Source organism: Biomphalaria glabrata, chromosome 13 (assembly GCF_947242115.1).
Source record: "Biomphalaria glabrata chromosome 13, xgBioGlab47.1, whole genome shotgun sequence".
NCBI lineage: Eukaryota > Metazoa > Mollusca > Gastropoda > Planorbidae > Biomphalaria > Biomphalaria glabrata.
The window spans coordinates 30,403,509-30,425,048 of record NC_074723.1 but is presented as its reverse complement, the minus strand read 5'-3'; the positions used below and the strand labels follow the sequence as shown (position 1 = coordinate 30,425,048).

The window sequence follows — 21,540 nt, the reverse complement described above, 5'->3', positions numbered from 1 at the left end:
ATTTATATTTGTTGTGAACATCTCTTGTACATTATATAAATATATTTGACTTGGTGATTCTGAAAATACACAGGAGGGTGTAGTAGTCTATATTAACATATTGTAACATTGCCTCCATTACATTTACGTAATTGTTTTAGAATTGGTGTATTTTTATGAACAGATCGCTTGCATAATTAATTTTATAAACTAAACGGTTTGCTTTTAGAAAACCTTATTTGCACCTAAACTTTTCAAGCCGCCTCGCAAGGTGAAATAATATTTTTCATTTCTCTTCTTATTTTCGAGATCTGAGTGTGACAGACGGACATTTTGCACAAACCTAATAGCGGCTTTTCCCCTTACGGGGGCCGCTAAGAAACGAGACGATGAGTATAAATATCTACAAGCATGATCATCTTGGTTATTAGAAATTATTTCCATTTCTAAATATAGGCCTATGTATTCAAAGCCAAACCTTTCACCAATTTTTTAAACTAAAAGACTTGAAACGGCCCGACATTAATTAAAAACAATTAATTCGAATTCTAGGTGTACCGTATTTAACTATGCGAAATGGTACGAGGCCCAAAAAAGATGTATAAGCCCCTTCCCCCTAAAAATATAAATAAAAAAAGCAAAAGAAAAAGATTACCCTATTAATAACAAAGCTTTTTAAAGAGGAAAACCGCCAATTACTGCTATTTATCTGAAAATGGCAGAGTTGATCTCCCTTTCTGATAAATAAAACCAAATTAATTAATTAATTCTAATCGATAAACTAATTGGTTAATTTTTGGATTGATTTGTGTATTGAAATAGACTATGAATAATTATACAAATTTCAACTTGATCTGAGAATGGGAAGGGGGTGAAACAATGTGCCAAAACAAAATTAGGGGAATAAATCCATATATACATCAAAATCTCTCATTAAGTACCATTTATCAAACAAAAAAATAATCATCAATAATTAATTGACTAGTTGATATAATATTTTGATTGATTCATGTCTTGTCAAGTTCAAACCCTTCTTTTACCACATACACAAACAGAGTTGATATTAGGCTTTGTAAAAATACATCAAATGTGTAACTGACTTAAATCTCCCTAATATTAATTATGCAATACCGTATAGGTTTGTTGTCCGAAAAGAAGGCGCGGTGGTTGAGCGGTAAAGCGCTTAGCTGCTGAACCGGGGGTCCCGGTTTCGAATCCTGGTGACGACTGGGATTTTTAATTTCGGGATCTTTTGGGGCCTCTAAGTTCACTCAGCTCTAATAGGTGCCTGACATTAGTTGGGGAAAAATAAAGCTGGTCACATGACACCCCCGTTAACCGTAAGCCACAGAAAAAGATTATTAAAAACGTTTTTTATTTCCTTTTTGAATGCATTCAGCACTATTAGAATTTGTCAAGCCGGCGTGTTTTAGCATTGGGCTATGTTCTATCTGAGAACTCGCACAAATAGAATGTTTATTTGTCTGTTGTTAATTTAGAAATAATTGTTACTTTAAAAAAAAAGCTTTTAAGTTGGAGTGTGACTGCGTGATTATTGTCCGTCGCTAAGTTTGAACATTTTCCATCTAAAACAAAATTATAATGAATAACGATTACATATAATTGGTTAAACAATCTTTTTGACTTATGTGTTGTCATCGGCAATGAATAATTGTATAACGTTTTAACTTGAGCCAAGAACTGGGAAGGGGGAGAAATAACGTGTAAAAGATATTTAACAGACAGATAGATGGAGTGAGTCGGAGTTAATATGAGCTTGGTAACAACCAAAATATTCGGTCACTGTTAATCTAGTAGCCTTTTTATATAGATCTATGTTGCTATGAATATTCACATTTGACTAAGAGTAACACCCTTTAGTAAAATCACTAAATTTAGAAAGCCTTCAGGACAAAAGACGCAAAAGTAAAGTAGCAATTATACATAAAATACTGAACCATAATCTTCAAATACAAAAACAAAATTTAATAAAATACTCTGAAAGACACAAAGATAAAGGCACATTGCTTGTCCCATATGCTAGGACAAATTTGTACAAATACTCCTTCTTCCCTATAGTGCTATTAGAGCATGGAATGGGGTTGCCTGAGCTAGCCAGGAAAACCAGTGACTTGGCAGAATTTAAGTCATTGGTTAATATGCATGACTAAATGCATGACGTAATCATCTTCTTTTTTGAAGTAACGTCTGTATTATATAAGATAAGATATCGCTAGAATCAAGTTGTTGTTTTTTACGCTTGAGAAACGATGCTCCATCATGTATAAAATCCTACTCCCCACACCCACCCATTATTTACTAACTGCCCACGGTATATTTTAAAATCAAATTACATATTCCATCCTATTATGACCCTGACCCACTTCAGTACCGCTTCTCCCCCTTTCTGGCTTTCCCCAAAGCCCTCAAATAATTTCCCCCTTCTTTTCTAACCAATCAGAGGTAAGGACAAACTAATGGGATTTCCCGCTAGTGCTCGGGAGGTCACAAAGCGTAATAAGGAATGTGTTTTATTTCGGTACTAAAAAGTGATGCCGTGTCGCTAGGTCACTAAGTATAACATGTTACAGTTTATAATTTTATATAGCTGAAACGAATGGTTCAAAAGACGAACACCGGCTTGAAGTCTTCTAGAAACTAGATCTATCGTAGCGTGAATTTAATTATTGTTCCTTTTGACAAACCGTAATAAGGATTTTGTTTTATTTTGGTACTAAAAAGTGATGCGTAGCGAGGTCACCAAGTATAACATGTTACAGTTTATAAGTTTATATAGCTGAAACGAATGGTTCAAAAGACAAACGACGGCTTGAAGTCTTCTAGAAACTAGATCTATCGTAGTGTGAATTTGATTATTCTTCCTTTTGATCGATTTGCACATAAAATCAATATATCTAAAATAAGGCAAGCTAGATAAGCGTCTACTGCCTACTATTGGTGTATTACCAGACTACAGAACGCTATATCGAGGGCTACAGGACTAAAGAAAGTAAGTGTAGATCAACTTTTTTTTTTTTATTAACATATCTAATCTTTTCTTATCTTAAAATGTACACACAATCTCTCTCTCTCTCTCTCTCTCTCTCTCTCTCTCTCTCTCTATCTATCTACCTACCTACCTACCTACCTACCTACCTACCTATCTATCTATCTATCTATCTATCTATCTATCTATCTATCTATCTATCTATCTATCTATCTATCTATCTATCTATCTATCTATCTATCTATATCTATCTATCTATCTATCTATCTATCTATCTATCTATCTATCTATCTATCTATCTATCTATCTATCTATCTATCTATATGGACAATGGTTATGCTTGCCCTGGGTGTGGCAAAATATGTAGGTCACAGCTAGGGCTGCGCAGCCTTGGGAAATACTGCATTCCTCACTGATCTTCGGACTGGAAGACTAGCCTTATTATATATATATATATATATATATATATATATATATATAGAGAGAGAGAGAGAGAGAGAGAGAGAGAGAAGCTGACCCCAAACTGTATCGGCACTGCCGTTCCTTTGGATACATCAGCTGCGTGGATAAGGGGGGGGGGGAGGAAACTGATGTGTGGGCGACATTCATCTCATTTCCATGAGATGATCCATAGTCGCTTCGCGACTGAAGGAAGCCATTGATTGAAAGAAGCTAATTACATCGCTAATTACATCGCAATTACATTGCATAATATCCTTGTGTTAAATTAGTCTTGTACGTTACTTGGAGACTCTACGAAGTTAGTTGTTTTCCTGTTTCAAGCAACCAGTTGCATGCTCTCAAGGCATAAGGGAAGAAGGAGCACTTGTGAGAATTTGTCCTCGCAAATGGAATAAGAAAAGTGCCTTTATCTTTGTTTCTGAGATTTTTATTATGTTATGTTTTTTTTTTAATTACTTTTGTATAACGAGTCATTCATGCTATAGTGTATTAAGTGCATTATGGTCCAATCTATGTTGTGGATATGTGCGTCTGTACTATACGTGGCGATGAGCTATCGGTCTAAACTGCCCACAGGTTGCGACGTTGCAGATCAGTGTTGAGGGATTCTATAACAAATGGTCTCGCATCAATCATCTCATACATCATTACAGATTATTCATATTTATTCTAACCAAAAAAAAAAATCAAATGTACGCGCGTAGCCTATGTGTTGCACTAGAGCGGCAGGACATATAATCATTTGTGGAGACTGCATAATTATAGCTCATGTCCCGATATTTAATTTTTTGAGGAGATATATCGTTTAGGTGAATGGATAAAAGAAATCCTCGTTACGAAATGAAGTAATTTATTCCTTCAGGTACATCTCATGAAACGATTAAACACTTACTATATGTACCAAGAAATAATACACTTTACAATTTAAATTCACTAATAGATTCACTAAAGTAGACTGTCAGGGGTATGTAGGGATAGATTGAATGTATTGTTTATTCGTTGTCACTTGGGTATGAAAGAGTTATATCCCTTTGTTTATGTACTTCTATGTTACGAATGTGAGAAGTGTTCCATATGGTGTGAACTGAATAGTCGTCCTTGTATGTGAGAGAGTCAGTGTGGTCTTTGTTTTCCGTCCGAGAAGGTTGGAAACTTGTTTGTTGGACTGGTGTTTGTGCAATCCAGTGATGCCCGAAATACGGCCCGCGGGCCAGATCAGGCCCGCGACGTTGTTTTATCCGGCCCGCTGAAACGTCGCTACAAAGAGTATAATATTCTCTCCCTTTTCTTTACCAACCTTAGGGCCCCGACTCAGTCTCTGATGGACTGGTACCGTGACATTTAACATTTGTAGGCTTATGAAACGGGAGAGCCAAAGAAACTAAATGTGATTTCTGAATTTAGAATCTAAAAGGAAAAGAGAACGGATCTTTACATTTTGGTGGAGCATGGTAATAAGCCAACATATTTGTTTTGTTAAAGTGTGGCCGTTTAAAAAAACAACAACATATACACGGATTACAAAACAAATATGACGTCATTCTTGGTTTGAGCCGCCATTAAAAGATTGTTAGACTACGCCTAAAGATTGGAGGATCTTCGGGAATATTTAGCAAATAAAGAGACAAGAAAAATGAGTCGTTGGTAAAGCTAGCTGCAATGCCGCTCACATTTTAAGTTTTCTAAATGAAGCCGGTTTCCGAAGCGTAAAAAAAAAAAAAAGATATAAAATAAAATAGCAATATCCCATTAATGAATGTAAGTACCTGATTCACAAGTTTCCAATAAAATTGTTTCAGGTCAATTTCATTTCGTTTTTTGTACATTTTCGGTCATGTGTCTCGCGACACGAGTGTCGGTCATTAAAATGGCCCTCAGGTCTAATTAGATTGGGCATCACTGGTGTAGTCATTTGTTATCTTAAAGTAGAAGACAAGTGTTTGTTTGCTTATTGGTATTACTGAGTGTTTTCTATATAAAAATAACAAACTTGTAAATTTCATGATAAAGTTCTTCTGGATTTCTTTTGAAATATATTTGTTATCAATAAGTGTTTACTATTGATTTATAGTAATCGTTCGTAAGTAATCCCTAGTGAGCCAAGAAAAGAATCTGAAATATACTTAACATGAAGCTTGAAACTTGCGGACTGAACAGACCCTTATATAAGATTTTATCTTCTATAGGTTTTTTTTTTAAAAACCAAAACCTTCTTTAAGCAAAAGTGAATTTAAAAAATTACTTTCTTATTATGTCCCCCCCACATTTTGTACACTCCTGTGTAGAAACTCGAAGCTACTAGAAGCCAAAATGTAAAAATAAAAAAGAAATATCTTGTTTAAACATCATGTGTCAGTATGATTGTGCAGATTCATCCCAAAAATCTATAAATCTAACCCTAATATATCCGATTTTTTTTCTATTGATTGCGTCTACTTTGCAAAAAATATATAACAAAATCTCCCACTAAAAACTACTATAGATTATGTCTTTTTAACACTATATAACGAGCAATGGTTTACCTTATCAATATAAAAAAATCATATTTACACATTTTTTGTTTATCAGACATCTATAATGCTACTCACCTACGTTGTCATTGGTGCTGTGACTATATTCCTTGTCAAGTATCTGGTGAAATATTTGAAATTCAGACGAGCCTATTTCAAATTGCCATCAAGACCGAACTATCGATACACAACAGGAACACTTCATCAGGTAATTATATAACAATAAGATTTAAAAAAATAAATAAATTCGGAAACCAAGCGCTTTGCCACTCAGCCAAGTGGTTTGTGCTATTTATTCTACACCCTCTCACAAATCATAATCTCGCTTGTTGTTGATTTCTTCAATGTTTTATATGTCATACTTGTATCTGTTTGTTCTTTTGCAAAGTATCCTGGCCACAACGAAGATGGCTTGGCCTTTGACTACAGCAACACCGAGAAGTACATCTACTTTCATGTGGTGTGGCTGGGGCCTCTTGTCCCAGCGATCTTCGCTTTTCACCCAGACGTCATTCGACCAGTGTTGAAATCTTCAGGTAGTGAAACAGTTGATAATATCAGCATATTCACCTTTTCCTCACACCCAATTATGCATTTTTTTTCACCATTATAAAAAATAGCTTTTCAAAACATGTATTTAGATTTATTTAGATTAAACATTGAGGGAAACAATAATATAGCTTCGCAGAGAGTTTACAATCCCAGGTGCACAGTCATTAGTAACTAGAAAATAATTTTAAAATACTTTTTAAAAAAGCCTATAGTAAGTGCAATTGTATTAATTAGTTTCATCACTCGTGTAATTAAAATGTATAAATCTAGAATAACAAAAAAAAAAAAAATTTGTGTGATTAGAAATAATTGTATCACTTGTTTTGGTTTAACAGATTTCTTGCTCGTAGCTATCTCAATAAGCTATAATCCTATCACATATAATCCTATCACCTATAATCCTATCACCTATAATCCTATCGACTATAATCCTATCACCTATGATCCTATCACATATATTCCTATCAGCTATAATCCTATCGACTATAATCCTATCACATATAATCCTATCACCTATAATTCTATCGACTATAATCCTGTCACCTATAATCCTATCACCTATAATCCTATCACATATAATACTATCACATATAATCCTATCACCTATAATCCTATCAACTATAATCCTGTCACCTATATCCTATCACATATAATCCTATCACATATAATCCTATCACCTATAATCCTATCACCTATAATTCTATCACCTATAATCCTATCACCTATAATCCTATCGACTATAATCCTATCGACTATAATCCTATCACCTATGATCCTATCACATATATTCCTATCAGCTATAATCCTATCGACTATAATCCTATCACCTATAATCCTATCACCTATAATTCTATCACCTATAATCCTATCACCTATAATTCTATCACCTATAATCCTATCACCTATAATCCTATCACCTATAATTCTATCGCCTATAATCCTATCACCTATAATCCTATCAGCTATAATCCTATCACCTATAATCATATCACCTATAATCCTATCACCTATAATCCTATCAGCTATAATCCTATCACCTATAATCCTATCACCTATAATCCTATCAGCTATAATCCTATCACCTATAATCATATCAGCTATAATCCTATCGACTATAATCCTATCAACTATAATCCCATCACCTATAATCCTATCACCTATAATCCTATCACCTATAGTCCTATCACCTATAATCCTATAATCCTATCACCTATAATCCTATAATCCTATCACCTATAATCCTATCAATAATCTGGACCAGATGGGAAAATGGGGGAGGGGGATTCTTTTTTGTTGTCACGTACAAGAAATAATTGTGCAAAATTTTAAGGAGCCCTTCTTGTCAGACGCTGGATGGCTGCCTGGTCGTGCGGTTTGCGCGCTGGACTGTCGTTCGGATTTATCGACGGTCGAGGGTTCAAACCCTGTCCGCTCCCATCCCCCGTCGTCCTGCGGGAGGTTTGGACTAGGAAGTAAACTATCTTCAACTCTGAAGGAACATCCGAAACATGTAAAACAGAAACAGCTTTCCAGTTTAGACGCCAGTTACTCGCCTTTGTCCTTTCTCTTGTTTCTGATAGCGGTTTTACCGGACCAATATCTGAGCCACACGTGAAGGCCATGAGTAGCACTGGTTGTCATAGTCCAATGATGCCCGAAATACGGCCCGCGGGCTAGATGGTTCCATCCGGCCCTTTGAAATGTCAGCACAAAATGTAGGAAATCCACCACCCCACTTTAAAAATAAAACGGTATTCTAAAACAAGTTAGACGGTATTTTTTGGTTTTAGGGCGCAAATAAAAGATTGTTAAACTACGCCTACAGATTGGCGGATCGATGAGAATGTTTATCAAAAAGTGACTAGAAAATGAATCTGTTGTAAATCTAGCTACAATGTTGCTCAAATTTTAAGTAGAGAAATGAAGCCATTTTTTGACGAGTGGTAAATGATATACTTGCTAATTTATTTATTAATTAATGTAAGAACTAGATCCACTGATAATCATCTCTAAATTAGTCTATGTAGCATGAGCTACGTCCTTGTCCTTTATATTTCAATCATATATACTTCTAGATCTATACCATTTTTTTTTTCATCTTCAGCACCGAAGTCCCGCAACTCTTACTTTTCAACATCTTATGACATGGGTGTCCGTTGGCTGGGCGAAGGTTTGTTAATAGCCAATGGAGCAAAGTGGGCCAGAAGTCGTCGTCTGCTGACTCCGGCCTTTCATTTTGATATATTGCGCCAATACGTGGACATCTACAATCAATGCGGGGATCTGTTAATTGTAAGTATTTTATTTTCAGTCCATGGTGCGGATGATGTAAAGCTTATCTGATTCTCAGGACGTCTGCTAACGAGGGTGTCATATGGCCAGCACAACTGCTTTCCCCAAATTATTTCAGGCACATTAAATTTGGGTGAACTTATGGGTTCAAAATCCCAGTCTTTCTCAGGATTCGAACTCGTGGTTCTTTGGTTTGAAAGTCAAGCGCTTTACCGCTCGCTTTCCCACTCAGCAACGCCTTCCTAAATTACAAGTTTATCAAGGGTCTATAGACAGACAAACGTTGAGATCATATAAAACCTAAATGTGAAGATGTGATTACGAATTGATCCTCAAATGTGTTTTGTATAAAACTTGGTTTATAATCAGGGCCGGATTTAAGTATGTGGACGCACAGAGGAAGGATTTTTGTGTAGGCCCCTACAATTTTTCAAATTCAACTAAAGATCCACCTATGAATGAACAGACTTGGATCTAAAAGCAAGCTATAGTTAAGTAGAAAGAAATAGAGTTCTTGTAAATTTAATCTCACTTTCCTTTAAAAAATTTAATATGCATATTTTATTTAAAAGTATACATTTTTTAATTTTTGGACCCCCCCCCCAAAAAAAAAAAAAAAAAAAAAACTTAAGTTTCTAACTCGCAGAAAATTCGGATATATTTTTATCTCTTTTGTGGAAGCCCCTTTCTTGTGGAGTCCCCGGGTCTGTAACCCGACTTCCCTCCTTTAAATCCGATCCTATTTATAATATATTATTAATTATACTCGTATCTCATTAATATAGAGCCCAAATTAACCAGTGGTTGCTGGCGTGACGGCATACTTTTAAAGATAAAAGTGTATCTATTTCATGAATAATTTTACTGAAGTAAAATAGGTGTGCCTACTTCTGTTAGTTTTCTATTAGAAAACAAGTAAGTACAAATTATTTGCGTTTGTTTGTTGTAAAATGTTTGACATGTTTCGGATGTTCCTTTAGAGTTGAAGATAGTTTACTTCCTAGTCCAAACCTCCCGCAGGACGACGGGGGATGGGAGCGGGCCGGGTTTGAACCCGGGACTATCGATAAATCCAAACGTGCAAACCGCACGACCAGGCAGCCATACCTAAATCCGACCATTTATTACATAAACATTTTTAATTGTGTTTCAGGCTAGGATGAAAGAAACAGCAAAGAGCAACCAGTCGTTTGACCTGTATCCACTAATCAATCTGGATGCTCTGGACATAATTTTAAGATGTGCCTTCTCTTACAAGTCAAACTGTCAAGTTACAAAGTAATTCTCTTTTCTAAGAAGAGAGAGAGATAGAGAGAGAGAGATAGAGAGAGAGAGAGAAGAAAGAGATAAAATAAAAGAGGGAGAGAGAGAGGGAGGGAGACAGAGGGAATAAAAGGAGGAGGTTGAGGGGAAAAGAAAAAGAGAAAGGAAAGAGAGAGAGAGAGAGAGATGGATGGAGTGAGGGAGAGATGGATGGAGTGAAGGAGAGATGGATGGAGTGAAGGAGAGATGGATGGAGTGAAGGAGAGATGGATTTAAGGAGAGATGGATGGAGTGAAGGAGAGATGGATGGAGTGAAGGAAAGATGGATAGAGTGAAGGAGAGATGGATGGAGTGAAGGAGAGATGGATGGAGTGAGGGAGAGATGGATGGAGTGATTGAGAGATGGATGGAGTGAGGGAGAGATGGATGGAGTGAGGGTTTAATAGAAAAGGAGAGAGGGAGAGAGAAATAATGCAAATCGAGGCCTATGCCTGTACGTAGACTGGGAAGCCCAAAGAAAGGCTGCTGCTAGATATTTGTTTACTTCATCAGCACAAACCCTAGATGAACGGGATACAACCTATGGTGCCCTGGGCCCTGGGCGAGTGCCGTATGATGCCACGAAATATTTGTACAATGGGCTGACGGTCAGTGATGGTGACTAAAGATTCTCTCTATCGGGTGCCCCTTATCTGTTGCTTCACTCTCCACCCCCCTAATTCCACCTCTACCTTGAACTGCTGCTCCCCCCCCCTCCCAATTGAGGTGATTTTGCTCATTCCGAATCGGAGACATTTTTTTTTCATCAAATGGACAGTGTTAAGTATAGATGTACATACAAAAGATTCCTTCAATCCCCAAAGTCTCTAAGCTCTGTGTTAATTTGGCATGTTTCTAATATCTTGTTCACATTCCCTATTCCAAACTAATTTAGCTAATATATTATATTATGTTTAACTAATCAACCAATTACGTCACTTGACAGTGCTGCAAGTGATTATTCGACGGTGATTGGACAACTTCAAACTCTTTGGGCAGAGAGAGCAATGTAAGTAGTGATTATATATATGTATATATATATATATATTCGATTTTTGCAAATCTTTTTTTTTTTATACGTAGAACATATTTAAATGCTTTCTGCTTTTTGCTTGGAGTATTATTATCCTATATTGATTTTACATATCTTTAAATATTTTTTAAATATCTTTCTTTTCCGCAGAAATCCATTTTACTTAAATGAATTCATCTATAGCTTGACGTCAAAGGGGAGAAAGTTTTATCAACTCTGTGACACTGCCCACAAAGTTGCGGAAGAAATTATAAATAAAAGAAAGAAGGAATTGGTACTTTTATTTATACATTCACTTAAGAAAATACATTTTGGGGGGGAGGGAGAAAGGGGTTAAGACAGGAAAAGAAAGGAAAATGTACAGACTTTAAACATTTAAATTTTATATCCATTACCACATTCGGCTATAACAACCAGTAAGTTTCGGGCAGGAGGGGCTCTTAGCCTAGGCTGGCTACACACTTAGGAAAAGGATAACTCTGAATTCAAACCTCTGCTGCCCTGTTCTGACTTCCAGCTAAACCCAATCATTGGAAAAGCTTCAGGAGTCAGCACTGAGGAAAAAATCTGGATCCGGGAACTATTATGCAGCTTGCAGCCTGCTACATCGCTGATCCCAAACCCACCATCTCCGTGGAGTGGGGGGGGGAACTGCTTTGTGGGGCGACATCATTCTAACCATACCTAATGCCAGCAGTCATTTATTTGAGTTGATCCGTAGTCGATTTGCAACTGAAGGAGGCTGTAGATGGACTTTTAAATCTTGAAAGTTCCATAGACATTTCAATCTTTATTGACTATCATTATGAACACACTCTGCCTGTCTGGTATAGTTTTGTACGCGCCATTCTCAGATCAAGTTGAGTTTTTTTTTGCATAATTATTCATAGTCCATGACAGTACACGAATCAATAAAAAATTAACGAACTTAGTAAATTACTCGTAATAACTTGCTTTTGTTTTATATAGTAAAAGGGGAGATTATTTCTACAGTATTGATATATATATATATATATGACTGTCATTTCGCAGCTCTTCCCGTTGGACAAGCTTTTCTAAAGAGTTTTTTTTTTTAATGTATATTTAGTACGCTGCTGGTGTATGATTACTATTTGCTTGAGTGATTACGTGATGATGCTTAAGTAAACTTGTACGGGCGGATTACAGTGCAGTTGATCCTTATATTGGAGTGGACAGCAAGCATAAAAATAAATGGAACTCTTAATGACGAATATACACATGAAGTATGCCTTTAAGACATGTATCTGATCACCGATCTTGTATCTCATCACGGGTCCTGTATCTCGGGTCACGGGTCCTATATCTCTGTCTCTATCAAAATGTAAACCCAATGAAGGCTCTACGCTCATTGTGTTTACTAATAACTAATTAATAGTCCCTTGCGATAGCTACCTTCACATTTATATAGTATACTACGTATAGCCATATTTCTAGATAGTTACTGACGCTTATAAAACTTATAATTACCTTCCCGTGATTCCATTTGTACAAAGCTTATATATCAGCACACTCTGTCCGTCAGTCTGTCTTGTAAAAAAGTGTGTACACGTGATTTCTCCCTCTGATCAAGCTGAAGCTTAATACAATTATTCATTGACATAGACAAGACATGAATCAATAAAATAAAGTAACCAAATAGACAATTAATTACTGGCAATTCATTATTCTGTTTAATAGCAACAAAAAAAAAACCTAATACTTTAGTATTCTTAAGGTATGGCTAAATTTTTTTGGTTTAGTCCCCTTAAATAATTGTTAACGATATTTCTCCCTCACGCATTCTCCGATCAAGTTGATATTTTAAACAATTATTTATTTTCCCTAAATAAATATGACTAAATAAACAAAATACTCAATTAGTCAGTTAATTGTTGGTAGTTAATTATTTTGCTTGATATCGAATAAGGGAAATAGCTTGTACATTATTGGTAGATATAGTTTTAAGACGGAATTCTTCACTTTCAGATAGGCCTTTTTTTTTGTTTGTTTTTTTAATGATTTTAAAAAATATTTTGCTTGTTTAAACCCTAAATCTAGTTTATATATTACATTTATCTTAGGAAAATGATTCTACCCCAGTGCAGCAACACAAAGTGAAAGATTTTCTGGACACACTTCTGACAGCCAGAGACGAGGAAGGGGCAGGACTTAGTCTCCTGGAGATAAGAAATGAAGTGGACACATTCTTATTTGAAGGTAAAACTTTGTTCATCAAATGAAGAACTTTCCTTACCATTTTGTTCAATTATTTAAAACTATGTTAAAACTATAAAAACAATAGCAGTTTTTTTTCTTTTCTGTCAGGCCATGACACAACTGCCAGTGGCATGACGTGGACACTGTATTCACTGGCACAGCATCCTGAAAACCAGGAGAGAGTTTATCAGGAGATTATGGATGTTCTTCAAGGGAGAGAACAACTAGAGTGGTAATATATACAAAATAGCTTTAGCTGAAATCAAACGTTATGTATCATTAAATTGGCGTATTGACGGTATTATAAATTGTAACGATTCTCTCTCCTAATCAGGCCTTCTGCAAACAACGCTCAACACAATACATCAAACACAAGAACTTGAAAACAAGAGTTCCAGAATAATCTGGTACTTTAATTGAGTAAATAAATAAATAACAACCAATGCGACTTAATTAACAAGACAATTAACAAACCATAAATGTTACACTGTACATCACCGTACTGCCGAACTAAACTCTACTGTCTCTCTATCTCATCCTGGACTAGTACTGCTTCACTTGAGGACTCCCCGGACTGACCTCACGACCAACAGTCCCGGTTTCCTCGCTGTCCTGAGCTCCTTACACGCACTGTCTCTCGTCCACTATGACTTTCGATCACATGACCATAACCGAGACCATTCGTTTTAGAAGGCCACAACACGGACCTGCAACGTCACAAACTGTGGGAAGTTTTGACCAATAGATTGTAGCCACGTCACAGGTCTGTACGATGTAGCTATTTGTCTATCTTCCCACAGGTTGTGACTTTACAAGTCATTTTTCATACCCTTTATAACGATTGGTCTCGCCATTACATAGGTCATATTTGTGTGTACTAGTAGTACAGTCCCTTGTCCATTGACAGCCCATGACCTGTGTCATTTGAATGAGTCACATGCGTCAGCAGGTCGCACACACAATAAAACCTATGGCTCCGCCAATACAGCTCCGCGTGCATAGGCGCCACATAATAGGAATATGAAGAAATTCATCTCAGTGTCCCAGCCTTCTGGACCGTAGGACTGCATTACGTACATGGTGTGACCCAACCCAGTAATTATTACATACATTCTTAAACTTCAAACTGGACTAGATGTGAAGAGCTCCCGATCCACGCATGCCAATTGAGAGACATCCTTTTCGACAGTCCTCTCAGCAGCCAATGGGAAATAAGCAAATGTAGCCCATTAAGCTGTCTGATTCCCTAATGCACTTTTCCCAAGGTTCCTTGTGAATATATTTTTTTGTTTCAGGAGTGACCTGCCTAAACTTGAGTTCACGACAATGTGTATTAAAGAGGGGCTTAGACTTCACGCCCCTGTACCCTTCATTGAGAGGACCATCACTGAAGATTGCAATGTCCATGGTCACATCATACCTGCAGGTAGGACTTCTATTTAAATTAGTCTGAGGATTAAAAAATAATAATTTTGTGTTGTGCGTCTATAATTCTATAAGCTTGTTCACTTTCTTATGAGTTTGATAGGGGGAGATGAAGGGAGTATCTTGAAGGAGGTTTCTCTGTTGCCTTCATTGACTCAGAGGCGCGGTGGCTGTGTGGTAACGCACTTGGTTTCCGAGCCGGAGTCTCTGGTTCGAATCCTGGTGAGACTAGGATTTTTAATCTCGGGATCTTTATGGCACCTCTAAGTCTAGCTCTAATGGCCACCTCGTTTCTTTTTCTTTCTCTTGGCTAAGGCCGCTTCGTTTCTTTTGCTCTCGTTCTCGAAAAACAATGGGTGATCCCGGATAACATCGGATAACATCGGATAACTTCGGATAACTTCGGATATCATCGATTAACATCGGATAACATCGGATAACTTCGGATAACATCGGATAACATCGGGACGCATTCCTGGACCTTAGATCATGGGTTCTCTAACGACTTTGTCGTGACAACATTTGAAACGTACTAAAACTATTTTCCCACTAAAACAGTTACTACATGTATTCACAGGAAGCAGAGTTTGTATCCAGATCTATGCCCTCCATCACAACCCCCATGTCTGGGAGGATCCTCACGAATACAGACCTGAACGTTTTCATCCAGACGATCAGAAAAAAATGGATCCTTTTCAGTTTGTGCCATTCTCTGCAGGGTCAAGGTAACTAATAGCCAGGTGCCCAGGTCGATCGTTTTAGCTTTACATTGGCTTTTATTTCTGGAGATATTTGCTTTGATTTGGAAATGTAACAGCCACTTTAATAAAATAACATGACATAACAACAGTAAAAACTACAAAACAATTACTATAATTAATAGTTCAATTTAAAAAAAACAAAACAACTACAAACTCCAAAGATTAGTCTAATACATTTATTTCATATAAGTATTCCCAAACTTCAACACAATAACAGTGGCGTATCTAGGTTGAGGTTAAGGGGGGGGGAAGAATTAGAAAATCCACCCGGGTCCCTACTTGAGGAAGGGGGCCTCAAATGAGTGTTCAATTTTTTGTTATTACATTAAATATTAAATATTATGCAAAACGCAGGAACCCCCAAAGAGGTCGATTCCCCGGACCTCCAAAATGATGACCAATTCCTAGCTACGTCACTGCGCATTATTAAACATTACATATCTACAACCACAATGCCAAATAACAAAGCAAAAGCTGAACTATTCGATATTTTTCTCCAGGAACTGTATAGGACAAAACTTCGCAATGAATGAAATGAAAGTCACGATATGTAAAGTGATTCAAAAGTAAGTGGTTTTTATTGTCAAATTTTTTTTATTCACATAATTCTTTACTTAGTTTAAGACCAAAGAACACCAATTTATTTAGACCAAAAAAAAAAATTCTACTTGCCCTTTTCTCGTTAGGGTAGAGAATTATCTAGTTTGATTTTCATATACCTGTATAATGCTCATGTAGTTTTTCAGAAATAGGGTGTTGGGTGTCAGGGATATCTGATATTGTGTTGATTGTTCTGGAGTAGAGTATACTTGTATCATTTTTCTGTCTTTAGGGGGTTCATTGGTTAGGTAGTATGTCTTTGATATCAAATAATATTTCTATTACTGTTATCATATTTTTAGGTTAATCACTTTTCAATTGTTTATGATTTAATACTTGTGAATTATGATAACTTACAAATAAAAACATATTAAAAAAAAAAAAAAAAAAAGGCCCACAAAAGAGGCAAGATGGCCCATAAAAGAGGCATATAAAGTCCAAAAAAGAGGCAAAGAAAAGAGGCATAAAGCCCAAGGATTCCTATGATGATAAAGCTAAAACTGAATAGCGCAAATTCTGAGGTTTCCTTTTAAAAAAAAAAAAAAAAAAAAAAAAAAAAAAAAAAAAAAGTAAATATACGTACACAAAAAATCAGGCATTCAGTTTTGAAATAAAGATTAAAATATATTTACTTGTATTTTATGACTTGATAATCCTAAAGTACATTGATCTATATGAGTCATAGTTTCCCGTTTTTCTTTGCAATGTAGGCGAATCGGAAAAGGTTTTGGTTGCTACTCTGAATGGCATGGGTTTGAAATAGGAGTTCGTGATTTTCCTAAAAAATAATAAATAAATAGCAACATTATTTCAGAGTAACTGGGATTAGTCAACTCTCTCTCCGCCTTTACCCTTTCCCCTCTCAAAAGTGAAAGTCATCAGTTTATAAGTTCTTTTATGCGGCCATATGGGTGGCTGCCTCGTCGAGTAGTATCCGCTACGAACAGTCATCTCTTTTGCCCCCAGTTCAAATCCAGCTCGCTGCCATCCCTCACCGTTCAACAACAGGTTTGAACAAGTACGTACTAATCTTTTGTTCTGAACGCTTTCGAAATATAGAAATAAAAATGTATCATGTCATTTTAAGGCTATTTTGTTTTTACAAAGCTTTTATCAGCTCACTCTATCTATCTGTCTGTCTGTCTGTCTGTAAAAGTAAAACTAAAGTTTCCCCTTTCAGACCTGGCGATCAATGGGGAAGATGATGTTAAGGTCATCAGTTGCTTTGGCCAACGGTTAAAGAGCAGGATGTCATGTGACCAGCACAAAGACCAACCGCCTTCACTTTTCCCCAACTAAAGTCAGGTACCCATTAGAGTTGGGTGGACTCAGGGGCGCCCTAAAAATCCCGAAATTGAAAATCCCAGTCTTCATCAAGATTTGATCCCAGGTTCGGAAGCCAAGCGCTTAACCCCTCAGCCACCGCGCCCCCTGTCTGTCTGGGAAAAAGCTTGCACACGTTATTTCTTTCCTATCCATTCTCTGATCAAGCTGAAACTTTGCACAATTATTCATTGACATAGACAAGACATGAATCAATGTACAAAAAAAAAAGTAAACAATACGACAGTACTTACTGATAATCCATATTTGTTTCCGCAAGGTTGTCATTGCCGGAAGTGGTAATGGATGTAAGCATTCCACTACCTATAAAATGCTTCCTAATGGCAAAGGTGACTCAAATAGCCTCTGACAACCAGTCCAACTCCTGGCCCTCATGTGTGGCTCAGATATTGAGTCCGACGGAACTGTTATCACTAACAGGAGAAGGGGCAAAAGCGAGTAACTGGCGCCTTAACCAGTAAGCTTCGGGCAGGAGGAGCTCGTTAGCCATGGCTGGCTACCCACCTAGGAGAAGGAAAACTCTGAATTCAAACCTCTGTTGCCTTGCAGCTATACCCAATCATGGGAAAGGCTTCGGGAGTCAACCCTGAGGAAAAATCAGGAGCTGGCGACCCTAAGGCAGTTTGCAGCACCCAGTGCTACACTCTGGCAGAACCTGCGACGCCGCTGACCCCAAACTGTATCGGCACTGCCGTTCCTTTTGGATACATCAGCTGCATGGAGTGGGGGGAACTGATGTGTGGGCGACATCGTTCCGACCACAACTTATGCCCAGGCATTCATCTCATTTCCATGAGATGATCCATAGTCGCTTCGCGACTGAAGGAGGCCATATAATCCATATTTATTTTAACAGCAACAAAGGAAACTAATACTCTAGTATTCACAGATATGGCTATTTTGTGTGTGTGTGGATTTAGTCCCCTTAAATAGTTGTAACGCTATTTCTCCCTCTCGCATTCTCCGATCAAGTTGATACTTCAAACAATTATTTATAGTATCTAACAAAACATGAATCAATAAACAAAAATACTCTATTAGTTAATTAATTATTGATAACTAATTATTTGTTAAATTTCAAATATGGGAAATAATTGTACATTATTTGTAGATATAGTTTTGAGGACGGAGTTCTTCGTGTTTAGCTAAGCTTTTTTAAAATGAATTTTTGTATTTTCCTTGGTAAGGTTATTTGATGCTTTTTAGAGGTCACATGGTGTTATTTACAAGCTTATTGGATGTTTTTATAAAGGTTATTTGATGTTATTTTTGGGTAACTTGTTGTTTTCCTGTTTTACATTTCAGCTTTAAGCTCAGCCTTGACCCTTCCCAGACAGCACGTAGGATGCCCATCGTCACAATGAAGCCAGAGAAAGGAGCCTTTGTCTATGCAACCATTAGAGAATAAATTTATGTTTATAAGTCCTTGTAAAACAAAATTTATGTTTATAAGTCCTTGTAAAACAAAATTTATGTTTATAGGTCCTTGTAAAACAAGATTCATGTTTTTAAGCCCTTGTAAAACAAAATTCTTTTGTTTTTAGGGGCAATGGGAAGGAAGTTTGCTTGTCTCAAAAGACCAGAAACAGTTGTTAAACTTCAGCTTTGATGAAATTCTTATTGCATTTGTATTAATTATAGATTTTATAGGGGCTGGTGCGTTTGGTTAACAAACTAAAATGGGCAATTAAAAAATTTCTTGAAGTCTGGATTTATTTTGAGTCTTATTTCAATATGGCGGACACCTGCACCGCTGATGTGGTACAGAGAAGGAATATGTGTGTGTTTCCCTGGTGTGCTCGGCCCTGGCCTCGCTTCTCATTTGAGCGCCTTGGGATATGAGCCCTCGGTAATAGCGATGTAATAATTTACGGCTGCTTGGGTCTTTCCCAGACAGAAGTTTGTTTAGACAGGCAGATGGAGGCAAGATTTCATAGGCTTAGACAGGGGCGTAGTTAGTAATTTTCCATCATTTAGGGGTTCGGGGTGGGGCTTGACTTCTTTGGAACCCCTTCATTTTGCGTAATATTTAATGTAAAAAAACACTCATTTGCCCTGGGGGATTGTCCAGTTCTCCCCTTCCTCCCCCACCATAGCTACGCCAATGGGCTTAGAGTTATAAGATGTTTAGACTCAACTTATATGACTATTACAAAGAAGAAGATAGCCCTTAAAAAGGTGAGCGAGTTCTTTCCGAATTAACTATTACTGTAGAGTAGAAAAGGATGACGACAAGCGAGTCTCAAATTCTGGACATCGGGTCTAAAGCAAATACAAACGAAGTTATTTGATCACAATCCTCCTGTATGGACATCACTTCTGAATGCGAAAAATATGGAAACTGAGATAAAATGTATAAATACTTTATTTTCTTCTTTACAAATATGAACTGCTTTGAGATCTATTATTTTTATTATTAAGAAGAGCATTTGTATTGACGCTTTTGAAACAGGGTAGTTTATTAAAAAAAATACTGCACAAAGACTCCACATTCTTAGATCCGGCCCTGCTGGAAATTTTTTAAACATGTATATACTTTCTATTCTGTTCTAAATATAATGTCTATACTGTGTTAGATGTGAGATGGTGTGTAAAAAAATAAATTATTTGTCATTTGTAATTGTTGATTTTTTATTTTTGTAAACTAAATACAAACTTTCTATCTATAAATTTTGTCACTGTTATGGAGTGTGCTTGTATAAATTATAAATTTTATAGGGGCTCCTGCGTTTGGTGAACAAAAGAAAATATGGAGTGTGCTTGTGTGTGCGTGTTTGTATTGGCTGAGGATTACTGATGCAATCTTTGAGTTGGATTATTTCAGATGAGTTTATTGCTTAGTCGTTTTTTTGTTTGTTTGTTTGTTTATTTGCGTTAGAATTAGTGACTGATGTTAATACATTATAAGAAAGTTTTGACAGCAGTAGTTTTGAAAAATATCTTATAAATGATCTTCAATCTTCACCTTCAATAAAGTCCAGTAGGGGGAATCGTAACCGAAGCCGCCATTATCCCGTCGATCGTTAGAAAGACTTTTATCCAACGAACAAGCCTGAACATGGGGCTTTTCACCCCTGTCCTGTCTGAGGGCAGTGACGGCCATGAATCGAGTAAGGCGACCTTACCACGTACACGGTGCACCACGCCTTGTTCCTGGGTCCCACTCGCTATAAGTATCCGAGTTCAGCGCTAACCATTCAATGATTGTCTCATATAATTGGATGGTTGCCTGGTGGTGCGGTTTGCGCGCTGGTCTGTTGTTTGGATTTATCGATTGTCCCGGGTTCAAACCCTGCCCGCTCCCATCCCCCGTCGTCCTACGTGAGGTTTGGACTATGAAGTAAACTATCTTCAACTCTGAAGGAACATCCGAAACATGTAAAACATTTTACAAACATTCTTATACTGTAACCGCCACTGTTTCTTGCAGGGACATCCACTCCAGCTAAACGGCGCATTGATGTCGGCCCCCTTTGTGAAACGACGTGGCGGACTTTTTGGACTAGGGTGCTGGCTATTTGTTTCATTCCCACCCCGAGTGAAATTATAAAAAGAAAAAGAGAATATAATTACGTCCAACAGGTATCCCTTTATTAATCTAGTCGTAATTATGCACATTTAGAGCTCTACTATATTTTTTAAGTCATTTAAAAAAAAAAAGATTAACTATAACGTAAATATAATTTTATTCAAACTGTATGAACCAATACATAATAAAATAAAATTTATGTATATTCACGAAAATATAGGATTGTTTTTTTCGATGATACTATGTAACAGAATATAATCTCTTAATAAATTTTCAATGTTTTATTTGTTAAACCTAAATATCGTCGGCACCTGAAGCTGTTGTTTCGATAAAAACTGTTACATTAGTTTAATATTATTTAATAATCTTAAAATTAAATTTCTCAAGACCAGAGGATAAGGGTCCTGTATAAATGACGTTTTTATGAATAACATCAAAAGAAAAAAAACTATATAAATAAAACATAATTTCCGCTTGGGACACAGAACACTAATATGATTCTTTGTGAACATGAACAGGTTGGAAGG

The 21,540-nt window shown here is 36.7% G+C and overlaps 1 protein-coding gene across 1 annotated transcript; it reads left to right on the top strand.

Annotated features, from left to right (window-relative positions):
• Nucleotides 1-2,475: 2,475 nt before the first annotated feature.
• LOC106052234 (ultra-long-chain fatty acid omega-hydroxylase-like) lies at nucleotides 2,476-21,139 on the top strand. Its single transcript, XM_056008985.1, has 13 exons — nucleotides 2,476-2,989; nucleotides 6,017-6,166; nucleotides 6,347-6,494; nucleotides 8,615-8,802; nucleotides 9,956-10,080; nucleotides 11,051-11,113; nucleotides 11,288-11,411; nucleotides 13,219-13,354; nucleotides 13,463-13,586; nucleotides 14,650-14,780; nucleotides 15,357-15,504; nucleotides 16,041-16,106; nucleotides 18,790-21,139. Exons 2-13 carry the CDS (start codon nucleotides 6,026-6,028, stop codon nucleotides 18,890-18,892), a joined length of 1,497 nt encoding a protein of 498 aa, XP_055864960.1. The 5' UTR covers nucleotides 2,476-2,989; nucleotides 6,017-6,025; the 3' UTR covers nucleotides 18,893-21,139.
• Nucleotides 21,140-21,540: the final 401 nt, after the last annotated feature.

Bases quoted from the DNA above. Each gene is read 5' to 3' on its own strand.
- LOC106052234 (XM_056008985.1), top strand. From the start codon at position 6,026: ATGCTACTCACCTACGTTGTCATTGGTGCTGTGACTATATTCCTTGTC. The intron at 6,495-8,614 runs GTAGTGAAACAG...TTTCATCTTCAG, and splicing joins ACCAGTGTTGAAATCTTCAG to CACCGAAGTCCCGCAACTCT. The intron at 13,355-13,462 runs GTAAAACTTTGT...CTTTTCTGTCAG, and splicing joins GGACACATTCTTATTTGAAG to GCCATGACACAACTGCCAGT.